At 52.9% G+C, this 25,362-nt stretch overlaps 4 protein-coding genes across 13 annotated transcripts in view; 2 read left to right on the forward strand and 2 right to left on the reverse strand.

Moving 5' to 3' along the window:
- The first annotated feature begins 1,385 nt into the window (after positions 1 to 1,385).
- On the forward strand, positions 1,386 to 15,702 carry SLX1A (SLX1 homolog A, structure-specific endonuclease subunit). 4 transcript variants are annotated; one of them, XM_042921919.1, is made up of 6 exons: positions 1,386 to 1,589; positions 13,570 to 13,621; positions 13,728 to 14,066; positions 15,122 to 15,249; positions 15,416 to 15,503; positions 15,588 to 15,702. In XM_042921919.1, exons 1-6 carry the CDS (start codon positions 1,480 to 1,482, stop codon positions 15,615 to 15,617), a joined length of 747 nt encoding a protein of 248 aa, XP_042777853.1. In that variant the 5' UTR covers positions 1,386 to 1,479; the 3' UTR covers positions 15,618 to 15,702. The 4 variants fall into 4 exon arrangements, with proteins under 4 accessions (XP_042777853.1, XP_042777852.1, XP_042777854.1 ...); XM_042921918.1 differs by lacking the exon at positions 1,386 to 1,589 and adding an exon at positions 12,512 to 13,008; XM_042921921.1 differs by lacking the exon at positions 1,386 to 1,589 and adding an exon at positions 13,174 to 13,477.
- BOLA2B (bolA family member 2B) lies at positions 11,140 to 12,386 on the reverse strand. Its single transcript, XM_042921928.1, has 3 exons — positions 12,300 to 12,386; positions 12,115 to 12,212; positions 11,140 to 12,021 (listed from the first exon to the last, which is right to left on the reverse strand). Exons 1-3 carry the CDS (start codon positions 12,360 to 12,362, stop codon positions 11,814 to 11,816), a joined length of 369 nt encoding a protein of 122 aa, XP_042777862.1. The 5' UTR covers positions 12,363 to 12,386; the 3' UTR covers positions 11,140 to 11,813.
- A 1,031-nt stretch (positions 15,703 to 16,733) lies between the features above and the next one.
- On the forward strand, positions 16,734 to 19,939 carry LOC122209757 (sulfotransferase 1A1). Of its 3 annotated transcripts, none has more exons than XM_042921914.1 (8): positions 16,734 to 16,878; positions 17,610 to 17,785; positions 17,892 to 18,017; positions 18,109 to 18,206; positions 18,630 to 18,756; positions 18,854 to 18,948; positions 19,430 to 19,610; positions 19,741 to 19,939. In XM_042921914.1, the coding sequence occupies exons 2-8, from the start codon at positions 17,638 to 17,640 to the stop codon at positions 19,851 to 19,853; spliced, it is 888 nt and encodes a 295-aa protein (XP_042777848.1). In that variant the 5' UTR covers positions 16,734 to 16,878; positions 17,610 to 17,637; the 3' UTR covers positions 19,854 to 19,939. The 3 variants fall into 3 exon arrangements, with proteins under 3 accessions (XP_042777848.1, XP_042777847.1, XP_042777849.1); XM_042921913.1 differs by having other exon boundaries at positions 16,735 to 16,878; positions 17,602 to 17,785; XM_042921915.1 differs by lacking the exon at positions 16,734 to 16,878 and adding an exon at positions 17,504 to 17,520.
- Positions 19,940 to 20,101: 162 nt separating this feature from the next.
- SGF29 (SAGA complex associated factor 29) overlaps positions 20,102 to 25,362 on the reverse strand; it is a 33,228-nt gene continuing 27,967 nt past the window's right edge. For all 5 annotated transcript variants that reach the window (XM_042922035.1, XM_042922038.1, XM_042922036.1 and 2 more), the window contains 6 exons: positions 22,786 to 22,850; positions 21,745 to 21,874; positions 21,525 to 21,671; positions 21,272 to 21,307; positions 21,019 to 21,181; positions 20,102 to 20,307 (listed from right to left, as the gene is read on the reverse strand). In XM_042922035.1, coding sequence (XP_042777969.1) covers positions 20,191 to 20,307; positions 21,019 to 21,181; positions 21,272 to 21,307; positions 21,525 to 21,671; positions 21,745 to 21,874; positions 22,786 to 22,850 — 658 coding nt within the window. In that variant the 3' untranslated portion in view covers positions 20,102 to 20,190. The remainder of the gene's footprint in view (positions 20,308 to 21,018; positions 21,182 to 21,271; positions 21,308 to 21,524; positions 21,672 to 21,744; positions 21,875 to 22,785; positions 22,851 to 25,362) is intronic.

Consider the following 25,362-nt stretch of genomic DNA (forward strand, 5'->3'; position numbering starts at 1 on the left):
CTGAGGTTTTGTTGTTATTTTGCGCGCACGCGCGTGTGTGTGTGTGTGTGTTTGCGTGGTCCATGGTTCTTACAGTTTGAGTATGTCCGTTCAGTGCTCCTGACAGATACAGAAATGGAACATACAAACACACTACTTACCTAGAAAATGTTTTAGAAGGCCAGTACAAAATATATGTAACGAATGTCTTCGGTATGTGTAATAATGAAACACAGGTGAACCACCCCAACTTGAGAAATTATTGAAGGGCCTAAGTAACCCTTCTCTTCCAGTGTTGTATCCTCTCCACTCTCTTAAGGTCACAAGAGTGGTGATTCCTGTCTCCCTCCCTCCCCCCCCCCCCCCCGCCCCCCGCCATTCCTTTATTTTTCTGTAGAGTGTTTTATCATATATATGTGTATCTCTTAACATCCGTTTTGCTTGGTTGGGACTTTATAAAAGTGTTACATCCCTTCTTTCACTGAATATTATGTCCTTAAATTCAGCCATTGATGCTTGCAACTGGCAGCTCTGGTGCATTTACACTGCAACATAGTTTTCCATTGTACCAGTTTCCCACACATTCCTTCCTCCACATTTGAAAGGCGATTATGTGCGCAAAGCCCTTACTTAGCACAGCTCCTGGCGCAGAGTCAGCACTCAATGATTGTTCAATTGCGAATGAGACTGAGCCCCGACCAACTGCAACACGAACACTTGTTTCCTGCAGCTGGACTCTCTGCCCTTCGACCCAAAGCTGAGCATCCTGCTAGCTCTCCCGCCCTGCGTGAATCACAGTTATAAAATTTTCTGACCAACAATAAGAAACCCAAAGCCTGGGGTACCTGGGTGGCTTAGTGGGTTAAGCGACCGCCTCCTGATTTCAGTTGGGGTCGTGATCTCACGGTGGCGAGATGGAGCCTAGCGTCAGGCTCTGCGCTGCGCATACAGCTTGTTGCAGATTCTCTCTCTCCTTCCCGTGACCTTCCCACTTGTCTTCTCTCTCTCTCTCTCTCGCTCATAAATAAACACACACACACACACACACACACACACACACACACACACACAAATGAATAAATGAATAAATAAGTAAACAAATGAATACCCAATACACTTCCAGCGCATCCACGACCACAATTCTCAGAAAGCATTGCGGTGCTCTCGTTTTGCTTCCACTTATTTCCTTCCCCTCCTCAGAGCACTTCCGGGTGGTGTGGGCGGGGCCAATAGAGCTATCCAATGAGCCCTTCCGCGGGCCAAGGGGGCGGAGAAATTGGCCAATGAGCGTCTGGGCAGAGGCGCCAATGAGCGGGAAGGTTGCTGGGGCAGCTGACGTGGGCGGTGTCACTGAGCCCCCCCCCCCCCCCCCCCCACGCTGAGGCCGCTGGAGCCCAACCCCTCTATCCAGCCTTCTGGGTGGCTCGCTCCTTTCCAGGGCATTTGTGGAGTCCGCGTCCATGTCCCCTGTGGACACGGCACTCCGGAACCTCCACGCCCATGGCCGCTAGCCTGAGGAGGCTCTCTTTCACCGCCTTTTCTTCCTCCTCGGCAGACCCAGACGACGAGGGGGTGCGCGGCACTTGCGAAGATGCTTCTAGATGCAAGAGGTGCCTGCCGGGCGCGGGCTTAGGGGCCGGCGTCCCTGGGGCCTGGGGCCTAGGTGGGAGGTGGGCCTGTGATCCCAGCGTATCAGGAACATCCTGGTGCGCCGGAAGGTACCCGTCAATTTCGGGCGACCCTGGTTTCACACCTGTGAAGTGCACAGAGCAGCGGTTCATTTATTTAACCGGTAATAGTCTCACTTCTGCCGTGTGTCAGGCCTGGGGAGAGCGGGACTGGGAATCCGGCCCTAAACCAGGCACACGGGGTCTTGTGGCCTTCGTGAGGCTCAAGTCTTCCTGGGAGACAGACTGCACTTCACAGACAGTGAAGCAAATAATTCTAGTCTTGAGAACTTAGAAGTGCAAGTTCTTCCTATTTAATAGGTTACGTTTCATTGGGGGTTGTTACGACCCCCATCGTGCCCCTGAAACTCAGGCCAGTTGAGATGGGGGGGGCGGGGGTGGGGTGGGGAATGGACCGCTGGGGCCCCATAATGTTGCTGTGCAGAGCCAGCATTTTCCAGAGCTCTTGTCTCTATGCCACAGGGGTCTACATACTTGGGGTGTAGTGAGGGCAGTATCCTGAACACAGACATGTATCACACACCTGGAAGCACGAGGCTCGAGTGTACTTTATTCATTCGTGACACAGAAATTATTGAGCGTATCCGTTGTGCCAAAGCCTTCTTTTTTGAATGGTTGGTGGGTATTCAGTTATTGGGAACACATGATGAATAGGACTGACGTGGCGTCTGAGGGCAGCACCATCTCCTCGGAAAAGACAGGAAGCAAATAATTCCCTGTGAAATCCATAATTACGGTTTTGTGTTGAGTGCTGAGAAATACAGCATGCCATTCGAGTTTGTAATTTAGGCAATAATGTTGAAGCTGAGATCACAAGGCTGAATGCAAAACGGGGCAGAGCAGGGGAGTGCGAACTGTGAAAGGAATGGATAGAATGCCCTTGAAGCTGGGGCCACTAGGGAATGGAGGTGGGGAATGCTAAGGTTTTGGGTTAAGGCTCGCACTTTTTGTAGGTTCTTGGAGACTAAGCATAGTGATTTAAAACATGGACCTTGGGCCAGGCTCTGTCAAGCTGATCCCAGCTTTGCCACTAAACCATTCACCATCAAGTTTCTTGATCGGGCTCTGCTTCTGATGCTGTGTCTCCCTCTCTTTCTGCCCCTCTCCTGCTCATGCTGTGTCTCTTTCTCTCAAAAAATAAATAAATGTTAAAAAAAAATTAAGAAAGAAAGAGAGAAACCACAGATGCTCACATCCTACTCTAGACTCATGGAATCAGAATCGGCTGGGATAGGTCCTGGGCTATAAAGACTGGGCATGTTTGCCATCTGGGCGCATTTCATTGAAGCTTCTTTTGCACTGGCCTTTCTCTCATCTGAAAAAAACATGCAAAAAGATTGTGAGAATCCGTAAGTTAGCGTTCTAAGACATGTTGTAGGTCTCTCTCCTTCAAGTTCTGTGATATCTTCACCGTAATGTGTTAAACCCTTCAATCTTGTCAAAAGATCACGTTATTAAATAGGGATTCCTTGCATGAACCGTGGGCTGTCTGTCGTCTGAGTTTTGAAGTGGGGGGATAACAATGGTAACCCACCTTCGGGATGTAAGGATTCAATGAGATCACAGACACGTGGCAGTTAGCACAGGATCTGGCACAGCGTGAAGCCTTCAATAAATTGTTACTACTGGTTTTGATTTGCCTCCATTCCGAACACTGTTTGGTTGAAGTTACTGAATATGTCATACCTGTGGATCAGGCTGGTTCCCCCCGCCTTAGGTTAAGGCCATAAAAGCCCTGATTTACCACAGGAGCCAGTTAGCTTCCCAGGACTCGTACGGTTCTGTTACTTCTCTTGCAGGTTGTTCCCTCCTTCCTCTCAGAGCCCTCCCGGGGATAGTAGTGACGTGAACGGTGTCAGACGGCTGTCGGCAGGATTAAATGTGGCGCGCTCCCCACAGTGCCTGGCACATGGCAGGTGTCGAAGACTGGTGGTTATTATCAGCACTGTCCCAGTCGTCATCGTCAGTGCCGTGACCATCAGCATGGGCCTGTGCTCTCAGTCCTGCGGTCCTACAGTGAGAACTCTTCTGAGCGGACATTCTGGCCTTATGCTTAAAAATTCCGTGGGATTCCGCAGGTATTTTCCCAGCACTTACTGTGATCGCTAACTCTCGCCACTACCCATCTCCCCTCTCCTTGTCTTCTCCGTCCTGTGCTGCCCGCCCAAGGCAGTTCCCTCTGTTGTTTACCCCTGACCCCCTCTCCCCAGACCCTCCCTGTGTCCCGGGAAATTCCCACTCCTTAATCGCCAGCCTCGTCTCCTTCCTCAGCCTCTCCTTAGCCATCTCTTCCCTCTCTTTGCTTTGACCCTGGTCCTTCCCCGGGGATATCCTTTTTTGAAGTCCTCTCAGATGGTGCCTCTGTTTTCTCATACCCCGGGGTATGAGATTTCAGGATCGGGGGTGCAAGATTAGTGTCCTTGTTCTCTGACCCCCCCAACCCCCCGTTTCCTTGAGATCCATGGTCCCCAGGCGGAGCATCCTCTCTTCCTCCTCATTACTGTTTTCTCCTGGTTATTCACTTGATTCGTGAACGTCTTGGGTGCCTGGCCCACAGTCCTCCTGTCTGTCTCAACCTTCTTGCCATCAGCCCAGTCGGCTTCACTCTGCGTGTGGAGGACCCAGGCTACGCACAGGGCACTCATTTTCTGGAATGCCTCGTCTGTAGTGATCACCTCTTCTCATCCATGTCTGTCACCATCGCCGCGGTGGCACCCTGTGTTTCCACCCTGGTGCCGCACCACCTCATGCGTGAGCAGCGCGGCCCCTCTCGACCCCGATCTCTGCTTTCCACCTTGCTTGGTCAGTTATTTCTGCTATGTCCTCAGGGTGTTTTTCCTTAGGACCAGAGGGGTTTGGTTTGTTGTTGTTGTTTTTTTTTTCTGTCCTTTAGATGCCCTCTAGGCTGGTATCTCTGAGTAGAGCTTAGAGTTTCCCCTGAGATGGCCCCCTGAGAAGGACAATGGTGGGGACAGGCTTGTAGGAGGTGAGGGAGGGAGCCCTGTGGATGTCTCTGGAAACGGTGTCCCAGGCAGAGAGCAGGGAGGGTAGGAAGGCCCATGGAGGGAGCAGGCCTGACTTGTTCCAGGAAGGACCAGGCCAGCATGAGGGAGAAGGAGGTGGGCTGAAGGGGTCTTAGGGACTTGTGGTGGTGTCCAATGGAGAATTTTGACCCGAAGAACGAGGTGACCTGACTTGGGTTTTAATGGGATCACTCTGGCTTCTCTGTTGAGAGCAGCCTGTAGGGAGCAAGGACGGAAGCAGGGAGATCAGTTAATAGGCTGATGGAATATTCCAAGACAGAGGCGCTGATGTCTTGGGTCAGGATGGTAGCACCGGAAGGGCTGAGAATCGACCAGATTCTGGGTACGTTTTGAAGGAGGAGGTGATGGGATGTGTTGACAGATTGGATGTGGGTGAGGCCAGTGAGTGAAAGAAGAAGCCAAGCCCTCTGGCTCATCTCAGATGCGGCTCCCACCAGGAGGCCCCTGACACCTGCAGACCAGGCCCAGCCCCTCCCGTGTTCTCTGTGCGTGTCCTTGGCGGCGGTCAGTCAGCTGCGGCGTAGGCAGGCGTAGTGTTGAACGTTTGTCTCCCCCCCGCGAGAAGAAAGGTGTGGGGAATGACCGTGTCTGCCTTAGCCACGTGCCTGCTAGACCCATTTCTCAGGCGGCCAAGTGACGAGGAACTGAACGCCGAAGCTCAGGGTTGCACTTCCTGATGAGGTCTCCACATTCTGCTGTTCTGTTTCCCTGGATTTGAGTGGTCTGTCTGTTTTAGAAACCAGGCCAGGGGCTGTAAGACTGAAATCCTGTTGTAAAAATTACAGAAGTCAATCTGATTTCTACCGAATCCAAAAATGTCCCCCTTGAGGTGCAGGTGGGTCACAGGATCACCTCCCTGGAGAGGCGGCATTTTCCCAAGGGCCTAGGCCTTTGCAGCACACGGATTGCATCTTTGCAGCCGTGCCCAGAGAGCAGTGCTTGAGAGATTGATCTGAATATTTGAAGGTGGGGGCTGCTGCTTTCCATCCTCAGAGAAGATGTGTCACTTTAGAATTAGAATATTCTGGTGAGGATAAATTAGCTGCCCAACTTGCCCATCACGAAGGTCCCGTAAATCGTGGATTTTCTGCAACCCTCCTCATTTTTTCAAAAAAGCAACAAATTAAATTTTGGAAAACATCTATGAAAAACAATGGTTTCAAATCTAGAATACTAATTTTTTTAATGATTATGTTTTTAAGATTTTTTCAATTTTGTAAACATTCTTATTATTGATGTTTTGTTTATTTATTTTTGAGGGGGAAGGTGGAGGAGCAGAGAGAGAGAGGGTGAGAGAGGCTCCATGCCATCTACGTGGAGCCCAGTGTGGGGCTCGGTCCCACAAGCCATGAGATCGTGACCTGAGCCAAAATCAAGAGCCAAGCGCTTAACCAACGGAGCCACTCATGTGCCCCTAAGATTTTATTTATTTATTTTTTGTTATTTTTTTAATGCTTATTTATTTTGAGAGAGAGCGTGCGCGAGCGAACAAGCAAGTGTGTGCACGCCGGGTTGAGGAGGGTGGCAGAGAGAGAGAGCGAAAGAAAGAATCCCAAGCAGGCTCCACTCTGTCAGTGCAGAGTCTGATGCAGGGCTTGATCTCACAAAATGTGAGATCATGACCTGAGCTGATATCAAGAGTCAGATGCTTAACTGACTGAGCCACCCAGATTCCTCCCCGCCCCAAGATTTTGTTTTTAAGTAGTCTCTACACCCAACGTGGAGCTCAAACTCACAACCCTGAGATCAAGCATCACATACTCTTTGAGCCAGCCAGGTGCCCCTTAATGGTTAATTTGTTAAAGGGCCAAAGTGAATACTCTTCCCCAACTCATTAGTCTAATTTGAATATACCGTACATATAATTTTTTGTCTCCTTTTTTTGTTGTTGTCATAATGGCTGAACAGTATTCCACAATGTGGTTTTAGTTTATGTGACTGTTCTTCTGTTCATTATTTGGGTAGCTATGATTTTGCTATTAAAGCAGGGCTGCGATAAACATCTTTGCATGTGCGTTTCAGTTTTCCAGTGAGATGGATTTCAGGGGAGAAGCCTTTGCAAAGTGGTCCTCGAAAGAGGTTGTGTCCGTTTCTGTTCTCATGGTAAAAGAGATGCTGAACACAGAATATTCTCAGTCTCTTAAATTGTTTGTCAGCTGGCAGGTGGATAATACGTCTTAAAAATTTTTATTTTATTTAAAAAACTTTTTTATTTTACTCACTAGTAAGACTATTTTTATTTAAAAAAAAATTATGTTTATTTTTGAGAGAGAGAGAGAGAGAGAGCAAGCGGGGAAGGGGCAGAGAGAGGGAGAGAGAGGATCTGAAGCAGGCCCTGTGCTATTAGCACAAGGCCTGACGCGGGGCTCGAACTCATAAACTGTGAGATCATGACCTGAGCCGAAGCCAGACGTTCAACCGCCTGAGCCACCCTGGCGTCCTAAGACTGAGCATTTTTAGTTCTTCACTATCTCTGATATTTTTTTACATGACGCCTTTCTCCTTATCATTTTCCTAACTGGGTTTTTGGTTTTTTGTTTCATTTATGTTTTTATTGGTCTGTAAGAACTTGTCATATGTATGGTAGTAGTCCTTTGCCTACGTATGTGTTCCATTATTTTCTCTCAAACTGTTGCTTGTCTTTAAGTTTAGCTTGTACCATACATTTCATGATGCAGAAATTCTGAATCTTTATGGTGCCAACTCTGACAGTCTAACTTTATGGCTTGGGGCTTTTGGGTAACGTTTTATGAGACCATTTTCAATCACTGCCTTTTCTTTCAGCACTTTTACGGTTTTGGCTTCTATTGCTTAGAGCATTCATCTATCTTTATAATTTTGTATGTTATAAGTTAGCAGTTTTTGTTCCTACACTGTCTGTTGATGGTCTGTATCCTCCATTGATTTGAAATATCACTTCCATACTAAATTCTTACGTATACTTTAGCACAGCAATGCGTAGATCATCCTTGACTTCCAGTCGGAATTGCTTTTTTCATTTCGATGCCTAAACATTTTGACTTGCGAAGTGTTAGTCGTGACTTGCCAAGAGCTCCTCTAGCTTGGGGTAAAACAGGGTTGTATCAGGGACTAGCACAATCTCCTTAGTTCATTTGAGCAGCTGCACTCCAGGAGGAAAGAAAAGAAAGTGATACTAACCAAAGCACGTGTTTGAGTCTGTGAAAGCAATAGCTTTTCAGGAAATCCCACCCTGCAGACTTCTACATACTTCTACATACTTCTCATTGGCCAGAATTGGGCAGGTGACCTCACCCCTAGCTGCAAGAAAGTGTGGGAGGGGAGAATTTCTCACGGGGCAGATTGATACCTCAAACAAAATGGGGGTAAGGAGGAAGGGGTAAGTGGATATTGAATGGGGAACTGGGAGGGTCAGCTATATCGCTCATCTTTCTTGTTCTTCATAATTTCCCCAGGTATTCTTAAGAGACAGAGGGAGAGGGGAAGGAAGAAAATGGAGGTGGGAGAGCAGGGGTGGGAGGGTGATGATTTATAAAATAAAATGCTCAGGTCATTAGTGTTCAGTTTGATGAGTCTTAACAAGTGTATATGGTTGACTCTTGAACAACATGGGTTTGAACTGCACTTATATGTGGCTTTTCAATAAATGCAGTACAGTACTCTAAACGTATTTTCTTTATGATTTTCTTAATATTTTCTCTTTTTTTTAATGCTTATTTATTTTTGAGAGAGAGAGAGAGAGCATGCACGATCAAGGGAGAGGCAGAGAGAGGGAGAAAGAGGTCCAAAGTGGGTTCCGCACTGACAGCAGAATGCCCGATGGAGGGCTCGAATCCATGAACCATGAGATCGTGCCCTGAGCTAAAGTCAGACCCTTAACCAACTGAGCCACTCAGGTGCCCCTCTTAATATTTTCTTTAGCCTACTTTATTGAAAGAATACAATATATAATAAATCTAACGTACGAAATACATGTTAATCAACTATTAAGACTTCTGGTCAACAGTAGTCAATTTGTAGTTAAGTTTTTGGGGAATCGAAAGTTATATTCAAAGTTTTGATTGCCCAGGAGGTTGACACCCCAACCCCTGTATTGTTCAAGAGTCAACGGTATATCTGTGTACCACCACCCAAAGAAGATATAAAATATATCTGAAACTCTAGAAACTTCCCTTGTTATATGTTTCTAATTAGTCTTCTTACCCTCACCAGTCATTTTCTGGTTTCGAAATCTGTGGTAGATTAGATCTGCCTGTTTTCGAATGTCATAGAAATGGAGTCATACAGTATGTGTTCTTTTGTCTTCTTTCACTCAACTGTGTTCCTTGAGATTCACCCATGTTGTTTGCGTTATCAAAGATAAAGCCAGGGGCGCCTGGGTGGCTTGGTCACTTGACCATCTGTCTCTTGATTCCGGCTCAGGGCATGATCTCACGGTTTGTGGGATTGAGCCCCATGTCTGGCTCTGCATTGACAGTGTAGAGCCTGCTTAGGATTCTCTCTCTCTCTCTCTCTCTCTCTCTGTCTCCCCCACCCCCTGCTCCTCCTCTGCGTGTGCATCCACGCACACACACAGTCTCTCAAAATAAATAAACATTAAAAAAATTTTTTTAAAGATAAAGCTAGATACTAGTTCACGTGGTGAGGACAGAGTTTAATCAGTAATTAACTATTCCAATAAGGAAAAGAGTCCAGAGTGAATGAAACTCAACTTCAGTTTGTACAGAGGAGATTTTAAAGAGAGAATGAGGGAGGAAAGTTGGGGGTGAATGAAATCAGAAGTAAAAAATTACAAAAGCCAGGAAAGGTATTGGTTCATGTGAAACCACCTGGATTTGCTCACTGGGAGACAGGGACCCGATCTTTCAGTGTTGGCTAGAAGAAACAATGGATGCTTTTGGCAGCCTTGAGTTTTCCCGGGCAGGCACTAAGGGGTACGGGAATCATCCTAGGGGTGGAGCCTTGAGCTGTTAAAGTCTACGTTAGTGTTTGTTCGAGTCTCTATACAGTAAGTCAAGGTTGAAGCCTAGTCGAGAAGAGGGCTCGAGGAACCTGGCTAGAGTTTGGTCAAGGAAAGAGTCTTTGTCAGTGTAGTTTGTTCCTATACATGTATGAATACACCATGATTTGTTCGTGTGTTCTCCAATGATAGGACATTTGAGTTGTATCGAAGTTTTTGGTCATTGTGAATAGGCTACAAGGGACATTCTCATACAGGTCTTCAATTTCTCTCAAATAAATGTCTAGGAATAGAATTGCTTAGTCACAGGTTGGGTATATATTTAACTGCTAGACTAATTTCCAAAGTGGTTTATCGCTTTACACTTCCCACCAGCAATATATTGAAACTCCAGTTGCTCAACATCCTTGTTAACATTCTGTATTGTCAGTGAGGGTGAAAGAGCATCTCAGTATGGTTTTAAATTGCACTTCCCTGGTGACTAATGATCTTAGGCATCTTTTTGTGTGCTTACTGGACATTCCTACATCTTTCGTGAACTGTCTGTTCAAGTCTTTTGCCCATTTTTGTTGTTAATGGTTTTTGGTTTTGACTCATTGGAGTTTATTATATATTCTGGATAGGAATTCTTTGTCAGAGAGATATATTGTACGTATACATACATGGGTAGGAACATTCAAATTGAAAATATTGACAATAGCATCCAAAAACCTAAACTGGGTAGGAATAAATATAATGAAAGACGCAAAACACCTTTACACAGAAAACCGTAAAACATTGTTGAGAGGAATTCAAGGAGACTGAAATAAATGGGATATATGCTTTGTTCATGCATTGGAAGATTTGATGTTTTGAGATTCCTGTTCTCCCTGACTTGATCCGTGGAATCAGTGCAATCACCGTCAAAATCCTAGCCATCTTTTTTTTTTAGAAGAAATTAACAGATTGTTTCGAAAATGTATATGGAAACGTGAAGGGTCTTGAATAGCCAAAAAAGTCTTCAAACGGAGAGCAGAGTTGAAGCACTTAAACTGCTTAATACTGCTTAATTTGAAGACTTGCAGTAAAGCCACAGCAATCAAAGTCTTTGGCATAGAGATAGATCAGTGACACAGAATAAAGAGTCCAAGAAATAGACCAAACACAAGGACTGTTGGTTGATCTTCACCCAGATTGTGAAGCCAATTCAGTGGGCGAAAGGGACGTCTTTTTAATGAATAATTCTGGGTAAAGTGGATATTCAAGTGGAAACAAAATGGACCTTAGCCCCTACCTCGTTCTGTACACATGAATTTGGGATGGATCATAAACCGAAATATAACAGCTAGAACCATAAAGCTTTTAGATGAAAACATGAGAGCATATGTTGACAACCTTGAGGTAGGCAAATGTTTTGGATACAGAACCAAAAAAAAGCACTAATTACAAAGGAAAAATGGATGCACTGAGAAAATGAACGGGCAAGACAGACTGGGAGAAATATTCAGACTACATGTGCTTAAGTGTTTTATTTTTTCCAAAAGAACTTTCGCATTATTCAGGCCCAAGACATCCTGTTACTATATTCTGTATTAACTGGGTTTTTTGTTTGCTTAAGTCAGATAGGAGACATTGTACCATGGGAACTTTCTGATTGACTTCACCTACTTAACTCACCCTCTTGTGAATGTTGGTTCCTTTTTCATAAATGCCTTGCCCACTAGTCAATGAGTACTTACAGTGGAGGCAGTAGATTTTAGATCATATTAATCCTTGTAAAGTAATTGGGTGTTAGCTGAAGCCAAAAGGCAATACCAGTAGCCTCTGTTGGGAAGAAACGATAGCGTGTGAGTTCATTGAGGCTCAGTTTTGTTTTTGTTTTTTGTTTTTATCTGATTCAACACTTAAGGCCTTGTGGATATGTGAAAGACTTGTCCAAAGTAAGACAATGGAGAGTAGGGGTGGGGTGGAGCAGGGAGAAACCAGGCTCTAGATTAAAGCTCAGCACCCTTCCCACCCTCCCCCCCACAACACGCTGACACAGAAGCTGACCCTGATTCATAATTTAATGGCTGTGCAGGCCTAGGTCTCTTTATTTCTGCTGCTCACGGGTCCACTGCTCTGGGGTCAGAGTTTTCTGCTCAAAGGCATGGATGTGCAGAAGCTCTTCTGCTAGGCACGTGTTCACCAGCCTGGGGGAAAGATGGGGTTAGGAAACGGTAGGTGGAGGCCTGAGTTGCGATTCCAGAATGTAGGGTGATCAGGGAGACTGGAGGTGTCACCCAGGTTGTGTCCCCAGGACGTGCGGACCAAAGAGGAAGAGGGCCTAAGTCTCAATCCAGGGGCCACGAAGGCGGCATCCTTGGGGTCGTGGTCACCGTGCGGGGCCGCACTGGTGGGGGTAGGGAGTTAGGTTGAGGGGAGTGGCCAGGGTTGTGGTCCCGGCGCTGGGGTCGCGCTGAGTGAGGGGCTCCCGGGGCCTCACCGGTGTCTTTGAAGCAGCGGCTTCCCCTCGAACTTGGCCGACACCACCAGGACTCGGAAGCTGGACGCGCAACGGTTGGGAGTCGTGTCCTCTACTTCCTATGGGGAACAACGGTGTGGGGAGTATGAAACCCGCCCCTCAGGCCCTTTCCCCCTCGTTGGGCGAATCTAGACCGCTCAACTCACCACGTGCTCTGCCTCAAGGTCCCGCTGCAGCTTCTCCCGGAGGTACTCGGCGCTGAGTTCCATTGCGGCAGCCCAGAAGGGGCGGCAGCTCAGCGGGGATGGAATCCCAGCTCCCACCGCAGCCACACCTCTTCCGCCCGTACTGACGCCACTTCCGTCAGAGTCTCGACTTCCGCCCTTACTAAGGCGTTTGTAAACCAGGCACTTCCGCCCTCAGGCAAGTCCAGCTTTCCAACAGTCCTAGGTTTCCGCGCTTACCATCAAGCAGCCAATCAGAGTCAGCCCAAGGACCGAATCGGGCGGTAATAAGTGCCCGCCGCCTGCACAGCAGCCCGGGTCCCGTGGGCCGGTTTGGACACCCTAGCTCCAGTCAGGAGAGGGTGCGCGAATCTGCATTGCCGTGGCCTCGAGGGTATCTCGGGATCGCCTCCAAACGCTTTTTCCGAGACAAGCATCTTGCGGCCCTGGCAACTCAGTCCTCCCTAAGGTCATAGGCCACAGCAATCAACCCACAAGTGCCGATGGGCCCTGAGGGGGACGCGGCGAGGCCCGGGCGCTTCTTCGGCGTCTATCTGCTCTACTGCCTGAACCCTCGGCACCGGGGTCGCGTCTACGTGGGGTTCACCGTCAACCCTACTCGTAGGGTCCAGCAGCACAACGGGGGCCGCAAGAAAGGAGGGGCCTGGCGGACCAGCGGGCGCGGGCCCTGGTAAGAGGGAGTGGATTGCTGTCTGGAGCAGGGCTTCCAGGGAGAGGCGAGGCTCTGAGGGGGAGAGGCCTGCCGAGAGGGGCGGGGCCAAGCCAGTGACAGTGGGCGGAGCCGGTGCGGTGGCTGAGAGCAGGGCCGGGATGCGAGTTCCTGGTGCAATGGCACCAGGGGTTGGAGGAGCACGGTGGGGAGGCGGAGCCCTGTGAAACTCGGCTGTGGGACTAAGAGGCAGGGATTGAGTGAGAAGGGGACTGAGGATCTAGGGTTGGTCCGGTGACTGCGGCTGATGAACAAGGCTGGGGTTGTACCAGAGAGAGTCTGCAAGGGAGAGGACAGGGGGAGGGCAGGAGGCGGGGCCTGTGCTGGAGGCGGGGCCTGAGGTTGGCAGGTGTGAGAGGATGCACCTTCGCGAAGGGGGCGGGGCCTCGCGGACTAGGCTTGAAGCCTGGCATGAGGACTTCACTCTCAGGTAGGACTGGGGGTGAATCATGGCCAGGGGGTTCAGCTTGACGCGGGGTGAGGCGGGGGGCTCACAGGCCGCGCCCTCGTTCTTTTCCCCAGGGCGATGGTGCTTATCGTGCACGGCTTCCCTTCCGCCGTGGCCGCCCTTCGGGTAAGAAAGGAGACGGGGACGGTGGGAGAATGGGCTGGGGCTTCGGGCCTTCCCCTGGCGGCCCCCTTCCTGGGGCGTCCCTGAAGCCCCTACTCTCCGCCCGCAGTTCGAGTGGGCCTGGCAGCACCCGCAAGCCTCACGCCGCCTGGCTCACGTGGGCCCGCGCCTGCGCAGCGAGGCCGCCTTCGCCTTCCACCTACGCGTGCTGGCGCACATGCTGCGCGTGCCGCCTTGGGTGCGCCTCCCGCTCACCGTGCGCTGGCTGCGCGCCGACTTCCGGTGTGATCTCTGCCCACCGCCACCGCCGCACATGCCGCTGACCTTTGGGCCTCCGCCGCCCCGCGCCGCGGCCCCGAAGCGCCGCGCCGGACCCTTAGCTGACCTGGAGTCCGAGCCTGACCAAGATGCCGAGGCCTGCTGCGCCCTGTGCGCGCGCTCCTTCCAGGTGAGCGGCTCCACCTGGCCTTCAGGGTTCGGACGACTTGGGATCCAGCTGTTTATTGAGGGACCGCGCAACCCACTGACACCTTTTGCCCTCGTTTCTCAAATGGGGATGAGCCTACTTGCTGCCATTCCTCAGAATCAGTACCCTTCTGCTCAGGGCCTGTGCCTTTCCCCTTTGACTGTAAGGCTCTTCCCTAGACTTTCGGTCTTTATAAAGTGCCACCTTCCCCTTCTCCATGAAGTCTTCCTCGGCTCTCCATCTAAAACTGCAATTCTTTCTTGTACACTTCCTTGCCTTTTTTTTTTTTTTTAAACCTAAACACTTATTGTTTAACATGCTAGGTGTTTTATTCATCTTGTCAGTTTCTCCCACCGCCCATACAAGGCCAGGTCTTGTTGACTGCTGTAGAAAAGGGTCGGGAAAACAGACAATACATATTTAACAGATTAACTGAAAGGATGGGCCTGACTTCTTCAGAGCTCTCGGGAAATGTAAATTGAGTACCTGCCATTCAGAGATTAAGTGACCTGCCTGAGGTCGGTTAGCTGGAAGAACTATAGGCCTGGCTGCAGTGGCCGTCCTGTGTATATAATCATTGCCCATGGGGCGGCTGGGTGGCTCAGTCGGTCAGGCGTCCGACTTCAGCTCAGGTCATGATCTCGCGGTTTGTGAGTTCCAGCCCGGCTTTGGGCTCTGTGCTGACGGCTCGGAGCCTGGAGCCCGCTTCGGATTCTGTGTCTCTCCATCTGTCGGCCCCTCCCCTGCTCACGCTCCGTGTCTGTCTCTCAATAATAAATAAACGTTAAAAAAATTTAAAAAATATATAATCACTGCTCATGCTGAGAGGAAACTGATTAGCTTGGTCTCTGTGGGCAAGTGCTGTAACCTCTCCGTGCTTCAGTTTCATCTATAAAACGCAAATAGCAGTAGTATGTGCCTCACAGCATTGTTTAATGCAAAGCCCCTGGAACAGTATCTGGTCCATAGAAATTCTGAGTGTTTAGCTACTTCATTCCTCCCGCTTTTCTCTCTTACCTGCCTACCACCTCTGACAGGATGAAGAGGGCCCCCTGTGCTGCCCCCACCCTGGCTGCCGCCTCAGGGCCCACGTGATCTGCCTTGCAGAGGAGTTCCTGGAGAAGGAGCCAGGGCAGCTTCTGCCCCTAGAGGGTCAATGCCCTGGGTGAGTCCAGCACCCCTGCCCCAGCCTGGCCTACCTTTGGGAAGATGGTGTCGGTCGTCCAAGTCCAGGCCCAGGGCAGCCGAGTCCTTATCTTGGCACTCAGGGCCAAGCCTGGAAGAGGCTTGTGATCCTGACTGTGTCTCCTACCAACTGCACCCCTTGGTAGCTGTAAGAACTCACTGCTGTGGGGAGACCTGATCTGGCTGTGCCAGATGGGCACCGAGGAGGAAGAAGAGAACTTGGAATTAGAAGAGGTGAGAGGTGGCTTTGGCCCCGGCCTCCCCCTCCCCCGCCCCACCCCCCCAGGCTGCCTTTGACCGGTCCTCTTGTTTCCACAGGAACACTGGACAGACATGCTGGAGACCTGATCCTCGCCCACTGCTTGTTTGTGCCACTCCTGCGGGTCTGGGCGGTTTTTACTTGAGCACAATAAAGAGTCTTGAGTTAACGGAACTTCCTGGTGTTTGCTGGGGGCTGGAGGCAGAGGCCCTACCAGTCACTGGGGCCTGAAGAGAAGAGCAGAGGCAGGGAGAGGCTGCTGGCCTGTGTGGATGAGCCTCTCCTCTTTCTGGAGGCCCGGGTGCCTCAGCTGTCCCTAGCACGCTTCTGACATCACACAGTGCTTTGCTTGGGGGGCACACTCTTGACTCAGAGCCCATCCAAATCCAGTGCCCAGCTTGACTCTGGACTTTAATACAAATAGGAAGGACAGAGGCCAAGAGTGCGGTGGAGGCGGGGGGGGGGGGGGGGGGGCGGGGGGATACTCTACCCCCATGGGGCCCCGTGGCTCTCTAAGCCCCAACTCCTTCTTGTCTCTGTCTGCAGAGCCCCTTCAGACCCAGTGAGAGAAAAGCACCTTCTGGGGGCCATGGTTCTTTTACCAACCATGAATGAATCTCCATGAAATCCCTTGGGAATCATGAAGCTGGACTCACTCCCAGGGTTATTAGACTCGGCATTCTTCCTCTCTTTTCTGCTCCACCCCAGACTCTGTCATGCTGCCCACCCACATTGCTCTGTACTGGCCTTGCTGTCAGAGGTCAAGAGTAACAGTTTTTAGAATCCCTGGGCTGCTGGGGGCCTGTGTGCCAGCCCCAGCCTGAGCCTTTGGCATCTCCAAGACTGGCCTGGAGCCAGCCAGGAAGGTGAGTGACCCTGCTCACGGGAGTGTCCCATTTTTCCTCTCCACCCTGCCCCCTCTCAACTGGCTGGATCCATTAGAAAAAGCTGTTGGTTGGCCCGCCCTGCAGGGGTGGAGTTTGGAAGGCAGGTCGGGAGCCAGGATTACAGCTCAAAAAACCCCCAAAAGACAAAAATGAAAGCTTATTGGGCTCTGTTGTCTAGATTCACTCTTATTTTCTGCATGCTAAACCCATATCTTGGATTTTCAGGTCAGTCTAAGCTTGGCTCTGGCTAAGGTGCTGAGGAGGGGAGCACAGGGGGGCCCTCCCACTCTAAACTCCACCCTTTCCTTCCTGGAGGACGGCCAGATCCCAGTGCTGGCTCCAGAGACCTCCCACTTTGGACTTAGAAACGCTTCAGCTCAGAAAGCAAGTCTGTACTCCCCACAACTGCAGCCAGTAAGCCACAGCACAAAGGAGCCACAAGGCCAAGATCCAGAGAGGTGTGGTGAGTGCTGGGGTGGGCTGGGCTGGCCAGACTTCCCTCACTTGGTGTCGCTAGCTCCTCTCTCTCCAGATCCTCTCTCTCTGCTGCTGCCTCTGATAGCATGGCATCCTTGTGCTTTCCCTCGGGAAAGCAGTCTGCCAACTGCAACCCGGTCCGAAACCCCCTTCCGTGACTCCTCTCTTTTGCTCATCTACATCTCAGACTTTAGCCCCTAAAGGAAGCTCAGTTGCTCAGCTGGGTGTGTTTATCTCCGAGCCAAGATGGAGTGTGGTTGGACAAGTGGGGTCACAGGCTGGCCTTTGGGATGTTTCCACATGTGAGGGGCCCAAGGAGCTCCAGGGGACGACAGGGCGAGGAGGCCAGTGCAGTAGGCCAGGGGCTGAAGCAGGAAGTAGTATGAAAAAGAAAACAGGCGGGGACTTAGGACAGGCAGCCTCTAGAGTAGTTTTCTCAAGTGCACACTGGAATCTGGAGAGCTTCCCGAAAACTGGGATTGGGCCCCCAGAGTGATTTAACTGGATTGGGGTGTGGCCCCAAGCTCTGGGATTTTTCAGGCCCTTCAGGTGAAGGTGCAGCCGGCGTTGTGACCCTCTGCAGGTTACGTGTGGCTTTGGACCCCCGCCCCCGCCGCTCGCTAGCCTTGTGAGTGGGGGCAAGTCACCCAGCCTTCAGTCCCTTATCTTAAAGCAAAGGTTTCAGTAGATGGCATGTTGTGATGTTAAGGGAAGTAGGCTGCACTCTGGCCCCTGACGCAGCGGCATGGAGCTGGTCCCGGACACCTCACGCCCGCCACTGCAGTACGTGAAGGGGATCCCTCTCATCAAGTACTTTGCCGAGGCACTGGGGCCACTGCAGAACTTCCAGGCCCAGCCCGATGACCTGCTTATCAGCACCTACCCCAAATCCGGTAAGTGATGAGGGCCACCCACCCCTCTCCTGGGCCACAAGTCCCGCGTTGGGCCAGCAGGGGGCCACCCGCAGCCCTGTCCGCCTCCTCTTTCCCTGCTCTCCAGGCACCACCTGGGTGAGCGAGATCCTGGACATGATCTACCAAGGTGGCGATCTGGAGAAGTGTCGCAGGGCCCCCGTCTTTATCCGGATACCCTTCCTTGAGTTCAAGGCTCCAGGGATTCCCACAGGTGTGCAGTAGGGCTCTAGGGCCACGTGGAACGGAGGGAGGAGGCAGGACTGGGCTCTAGCTCGGCAGACCTTTCCCTGCCCACGGCACAGGTATGGAGGTTCTGAAAGACACACCGGCCCCACGAATCATCAAGACGCACTTGCCCCTGGCCCTGCTCCCTCAGACCCTGCTGGATCAGAAGGTCAAGGTGAGTGGCAGAGGAAGCCATCCCAGTTTTGGTCCTGAGAGGAAGGTCTCATCTTAAGGGGGGAGGCTGTCTGCCCCATCCTGTGGTAGAAGTCGGTGAAAGTGAGCCTCCTCTGTGCAGAGCTGTGAAAGGCAGTCTTCTCTGCAGGCCTCCCCAGGCCCGCAGAGGAGGGGGCTGGTGACAGTGGGGCACGCCTGGTTCCAAATCTGGGTATGGCGGCACTGAGGGGATTAGATTAGCATCAAATAGGGTTCCAGGGACACAAACAAGTCAGCCTCTAAGCCAGTTTCCCCTCTGGTCAGACCAGGGATAACTTCCCTCGCAGGGATGCTGTGAAAGGTGGAACATCCAGTGCCTGGCTCACTGTGTGGTGATGATGCGTGGGTGTGTGTGTGGGGGGGGGGGGGTCGTCTGCCCCTCCAGGTGGTCTATGTTGCCCGCAACGCAAAGGATGTGGCTGTCTCCTATTACCACTTCTACCGCATGGCCAAGGTGCACCCTGACCCTGACACCTGGGACAGCTTCCTGGAGAAGTTCATGGCCGGAGAAGGTGGGGCTCAATCTGGAGGAAGGAGTGGGGTGGAGCTGAGCAGCGGTCAGTCAAAACTAATGCCAGCTCTGTGTCCCTGCCCCTGCCCTTTCCCCAGTGTCCTACGGGTCCTGGTATCAGCACGTGCGGGAGTGGTGGGAGCTGAGTCATACCCACCCTGTTCTCTACCTCTTCTATGAGGACATGAAAGAGGTGAGGTCACCCGCTGCCACTTCTCTCCAGAGAGCCAAGAAGCCCACGGGGACCTGCCGAGGCCCTCTCAGCCACCTTCCCCATGGCAGCCCCCACGTCAGTCCCCGGGACCCCCCCGGCCCGCCTTCCCGCCCGGGACATGGAGCTGCGGTGCCCCCCGGGGGGCAACACTGTATGGCTCGTCTCAGACCGGAGCGACGCCTCGCCATCCACTGGCCATTTACTGCTGCTGTTCTCCCTGGGGCCAGAGTTCTGAGAGACGACTGTCCCTGCCCTCACCCGTTGGGACCCAGGCAGAGCTTGTTACAGGGTCACAGGGCGGCGGCAGTTAATGTGCCTCCAGGGAAGGCAGGCCCAAGGAGCTGGGGCTGGGAGGGCCGGAAGCGGAAGCGGCCAGGTCCCCCAAGGGGTTGGGAGGCCCCCTTTTGTTTGCTCAATGAGCGATCCCAACCTCTACTGAAGAGCCCCTCTGCTGCTCCAGAACCCTAAAAGGGAAATTCAGAAGATCCTGGAGTTTGTGGGGCGCACCCTGCCAGAGGAGACCGTGGATCTCATCACCCAGCAAACGTCTTTCAAGGAGATGAAGAAGAACCCCATGGCTAACTACACCACCATACCCCCTGACATCATGGATCACAGCGTGTCGGCCTTCATGAGGAAAGGTGAGCGCCCGGGCGGCTGGCCGGGCGGGGAGGCAAGCGTGGAAGCAGGGCGAGAGCTGCCCGAGCCACCCGGGGCCGCCTCTGCCGCCAGGACGCACAGCCACGCTGCCCTTCTTCCTCGCGCCCACAGGCGTCGCGGGGGACTGGAAGACCACCTTCACTGTGGCCCAGAACGAGCGCTTTGACGCCCACTATGCGGAGAAGATGGCGGGCTGCAGCCTCCGCTTCCGCACGCACCTGTGAGTGGTGCTCCCCGAGGCACGCCCGCGGCCCCACTGCTGTGACCCGGCCTGACCCCGGGGTCGAGAATAAAATTCCGTTTGTGTTAACACCCTGAGTCTCTAATGCGAGCAAAGAGCAAACCTCAACTGAAACCAAATGCCTGCTGGGACCAGATGCGGCCATCTCCTCCGCGGCCTCCAATTCCCCAACTTGTCCTGTCAGGAGGAGGGGGAGAAGGGCCTGGAAAAGCAAAGCCAAGGAGACATGGGCAAAGGGGAACAATATTTATTTGATCACAAAATCTTCTGTTGCAGTCCCCTGTGAGGACGGCAGGAGATTTGGAGTCTGCCAGCCCACTTCACTTTTTCTTGGGCTCCTTACAAGCCACCACGTACCTCTGGGCCACATTGAGGGGAGGGGAGTAACCATCCGCATAGGAGGTGTCTTCAAACAGGACTGAATAGTCATCCTGGGGCTGCAGTAGGGGGCAGACAGGAGGGGCTGGTCAGAGACCCCCAGACGAGGCCCTGTGCCGAGAATGAGCAGAACCTCTGGGGCTCCCAGCCTCTCCTGTCCCCAACCTCGCTCAAAAAGTCTAGATGTTTGAACCTAACCCCTGCTAGGACGGAGTTCTTTTCTCAGCAACAAAGAGCAAGCAGGAGGGAGACTTACTGTCTATATGGGGAGATCCTACATAGAGGATCTGGTGCCTTTTGAGGACCCTCTGTTAAGGGGATCAAGGAAAACCCAGAGGGCAGCAGGCAGGAATCCTGGAGGAAGAGGGGAGAAGGGCCTTTCCCCCACCATGAGGTGAAGGGTGACCAGCATGAGGGAGCGCAGCCGGGGACGGAGAAAGGGCCCCGGCACGGGCCTTCCCATCTCAGGGCTGCCTGTCGAAATGCGCAGGTGAGGTGAGACTAGGGGACTCGTGGGTCACATTCCACTCAGGGCCTGCTGGGACTCTGAAGGTGGGAGAGGGGTTGGCTGGCACTGCCGTAGGGGGCAGGGCCGGAGGGCAGCTGCGGGGCAGTGTGAGCAGGAGACAGGGCAACGCACGGGACCCTCCTGGCTCAGAGAGGCTGGAGGAGGTGGTCAGGAGGGGAGGGAGGTGGACGGTGACCCCATGGCCCATGGGGTCAGCCCAGTCGTCGTGTCCTGTGCGGCCTCTCCCGTGGGGGCTGCTTACCCGTTGTGGGGGCGTGTGGATCAGGGCACGGTAGAAGCAGGTGGTCTGCGGATACAGGGCCAGTACGAGCTGCTCCTTCTGAAATAAGGCTTCAGGGTCCGTCTCGGGGTTGGCCTTCCACTGGGGCAGTGGGATGATGCGCCGCCGGCTCAGGGTATGTCTCCTGGGGGAAGGGGGGCTTAGGTCAACCCGCGGCCAGGCGGGGGCTCCTTCCCAGCAGCTTCCACGGTCCCGCCCTGACCAGCACACTCACTCTTTGCCTTCTTCGTCGATGTCATCTACCTCATACCTGGCGAACGAAAGGAAAACGGTGGATGCGGGGAGGTGCGCCAAGTCGGGGAGCCACGAGCGGGGCAGGGAAGGGGCCCAGGGAGCCTGCTCCACACACCGTCCCCGTCCCCACAGGCACCCGGAGGAGGGAAGCCCTTCTCCCATCCTGCACGTGGGGGAGGGGCAGCCGCGCAGGTGTAACGGGAGCGCAGACGGAGGCGTGGGTGTCGACTCACTTGTTGGTGGCATGGCTGTAGCTGACCACCTCGGCCAGGATCCACTGCTCGTCCCCATCCACAGCCTTTACCCGGGCGGCCACCTTGTCTCCAGGTTTGGCCACGTAGTCGCCAGAGGCTGGAATGGCCCCACAGAGGGGCGGGGGCCTGAGGGTGGGACGAGGTGTTAGGTCCAGCCCCTCCCACTTCTCAGCTCCCTCCACCCGGGGCCTGCCCTCACTTGTCACCAGGCTTCCCGATCCACAGGGGCAGGGTCATGGCCGACTGCTGCAGCAGGGTCATCAGCACCCCCCTGCGCATGGTCTTCCGAGGGGGCTCCGAGTCATTGTACAGGCCCGCAATCTTGGCCGCTGTGGGAAGGAAGCGAGCCCCTGAGGCACCGGGGACAGGGCGCCTCCCCCAGGCCCACCCGCGCACTGGGCTGCCAGTGGCGTTCGGCCTGGAACCCCAGCTCCCGAGTTAGCAGCAAGGGCCCAGATGGGATCCCGGCCCCTTCCGCCGGATGCCCGCGGAGAAACACTTGCGGACTACTCTCACGGACCGGTGAGATGTCGGGTCAGGGGGGTCCCTTGGTGTGAAGGACGGAAGAGGGCAAAAAGGGGGGCTTCTGAGATGCTGGTCACATCAGATGTTCGGTCAGTGAAAATTTCACAGAGCTGTGTGTACAATTAGGTGTGCTTTTCTACTGTTAGAATGTGCTGTTATTCCACATAAAGGTAAAAGAACTTTAGGTTCCTCAGTCGGACCCTTGACCTCCTCAGGCATGGCACCACACACCCAGTCAACCTCACACGGACCCCGCTGGCGGCGTGACACGTTTGACGGGGGAGGCGACTGCCCGCCGTGGGCTCACCGAACGTTACGGTAAGAGAGGTGGGAGAGCCGGGGCGGCCTGGAGGGATCTGGAAGCCAGCACCTGTGTGAACTCCATCCTAGGACGGCCCTCACAGAGCAGCCAGGGTTTACGACAGAAAGAAGTGCGAGTGGAGGTAGCGGGAAGGAGGCACCTGCCCAGGCACAAGAGGAAGGGAGACGAGCACGGGTGGGGGGATGAAACCTCCCAGGTCTGCACAGGGACGCTGGGGAGCCCCTGCCTCTGAGCAGGGGAGCGTCTCCATTCCCTCCCAGACCCGGGCTGCACAGATGCGCTCCCCCCACCGGAAGTCCACGGAACGAGCACACAGGGCTGAGGCTGCAGGGAGCCGTGGCTGCTGCTCTCAGAAGCCTCACTCAGCCTGGTCAAGACGCATCTCCGACTCACCGATCCGCCTTTCCTCCAACAGAGACTTGATTTCTGCTATCTTATCTAGAGCTTTCCGGAGGATACTGAGGGTGGGGAGAAGGGAGAGAAGGCGTCAGGATGAAGCACAAAGCACAGACTTCCGTCTCTGCTTACAGCAAGCTGGGTAACTCAGATCAGCCCTACTGCCAAAAACTATAAACCCTAAGTGCTTATTTATTTATTTCTTAATGTTTATTTTTGACAGACAGAGAGGGAGGAGAGGAGAGGAGACAGAATGTGAGCGGGGGAGGGGCAGAGAGACAGGGAGACACAGAGTCACAGGCAGGCTCCAGGCTCCGAGCTGTCAGCACAGAGCGCGACGCGGGGCTCGAACTCATGAACTGTGAGATCGTGGACCTGAGCCGAAGTCGGACGCTTAACCGACTGAGCCACCCAGGCGCCCCTATTTCTTTGGTTTGGTTTGTTTATTTATTTTAATTTTAAGTAATCTCTACACCCAACGTGGGTCGGGGGTCAAACCTCCAATCCCAAGATCGAGAGTCACGTGTTCCACTGACTGAGCCAGCCAGGCACCCGTGTTTTTTTAATTTTAAAAGCATAAAAGAACCGATAAGGTAGTGAGAGGAAGCAGGCCAAAGAATCCAAGAGAATCGCAGAGAGGCAAGCAAAGCAGAGAGAACTGCATCTGACAAAGCCTGAAGAAAGCATGCTACAGGTCTGGCTGCTCTGAACAGTCTGGAGGTTCGCAGGGTGGAAGTTAAGGCTCGGGGTCTGCCCACGCTGGGACGTGTAAAAGGAGACACTCCAGAGGATTGTGGGGAGTCCTCTCAGCTCAGAGCAGGGGTAGGGGTAGAAGGAATCTGTCTCCGAAAGGCCACAGCCCCAGTAAGCCTCTGGAGTTAACTTACGGGGTTCCAGAGTGGTTGGGGCCCAGGCAATCCAGCAGACTGAACACAATTCTCGCTGGAGGAAGATTTCTTTATCCTAGATCTTGAGGACTCTTCCCCCACAAGTATTTCAATAGGACTAAGCAGCACAGACTCCATTTTGGGTCATTTATTCTCCTCTCCCATAGCTATTCCTCTAGTAAACCTTTAGTAAATGCCCCTGTAGTTCTGAAGGCCTTCATTTAGCAAGAGGGAGACAAATAAGAACACAGCGCGATACAGCCTCGCAGCTGTGTCCTGCTGGGTCCCAGGCTCTCGTGGAGCTTGTCAGGCAGATGGAGTGGGGCAGTCCAAAGCAGGGAGGGGTGGACATGTCACCTGATATGCCTGCAGCATCACAGTTCAGCGCGGCAGGCACAGGACACAGGGAGGGCTCAGCCAGGGCCACTGCAGGCCGGGAGCACTGGGACACAGGGCAGTCAGGCACCAGGACAGGAGGGGAGTAAAAGCCAGGAGGCCAAAGGGAACCTGGGAGTCTGACCACTGCTGCTGGGCCTGTCTGAAGAACACAGCTCTATGCAGTATGTCCTAAGCTGTACTCTGTGAGACATTAATGGAGTGGGTCTCAACCACATCAGAATCCCCTGGGGCGCTTTAAGAAAAAGAATCCCAATTGTTGTGAACAAGGACCATAAACAGATGCCAAAGCTGAGAGACAGCTTGACCTGGAATATTTACATAATCTCGATGACCTCCCATAAGAGACTTACTAACTACACAATGGAAAACGGCCATAACCCTGGAAAAAAGTGGACGAGACCTCCTTCCTATGGAACAGGTCAAGACTAGAGCGCCACCTCTGGCCTGCAGCCTGGAACAACATCTACGCCGCAAGCGCCCGCAGCCAACGGTCAGCTGTCCAGGGCCCCGCACCTGGTGCGGAAGGACCGTCCTCAGACCACAAATCATTCTCTCCTCTGGGGACCTGCCGTGTTAGCCTGGGAGTCGTTCAGGCCCTTGGGAAGCTAACCTACACCTCTGCCTGCGCCAGCCGAGCCAGGGCAAAAACCATCTTCCCCAGCCGGAACTCGGGGTGGTTGGAAGCCACGGTCTGTGGCCAAAGTATCACTGAGGACCCCGTCCCTCCCACTCTTGCGGAAGACCTTTTGCACTAAGGCTAGAAAATGATTTGCTCCTGCCTGGAATGGCTGCCTATTTCTGGAAAGTGAAATCTTTGATCTTGTTGCCCTCTGACCCCTGCAGCCAGTGTGCAACCTCAAGCACTTTAAAAAAAAAAAAAAAAAAGAAATTGTTAAATGAAGACACAGGCACTTTTCCATTTTCTGCAAGCAGGAGGATGAAACCCAGCCGGGGGGCAGGAAAGAGCATGTGGAGGAAAGTGCAGCAGCGTGTCAAGGAGTCAGCTAGCGGCGTGTCATGGGACTAACTCCTGACGCTGGCTCTTGGCGCCTCTTCAGTTTCCTGAGGGCTTTAATTAATCTGCTTGGAGATGTATGGGTGGAGGAGAGTGTCGCGGGAACACACCGTGACATGTGTTCCCCACCCAGACTCCCAGACTCGGAGCCTCCCGCAGGCAGGGTGGCACTTCGCCCCCTCATGTGCTCCCGGGCCCAGCACGGCACCCGGTGCTGACAAGGACTCAGAGTCTAGTGAATAAATGTACGAACTTTTGACAGTCTGAAAAGTA

This window comes from Panthera leo, chromosome E3 (genome assembly GCF_018350215.1).
Source record: "Panthera leo isolate Ple1 chromosome E3, P.leo_Ple1_pat1.1, whole genome shotgun sequence".
Classification (NCBI taxonomy): Eukaryota; Metazoa; Chordata; class Mammalia; order Carnivora; family Felidae; genus Panthera; species Panthera leo.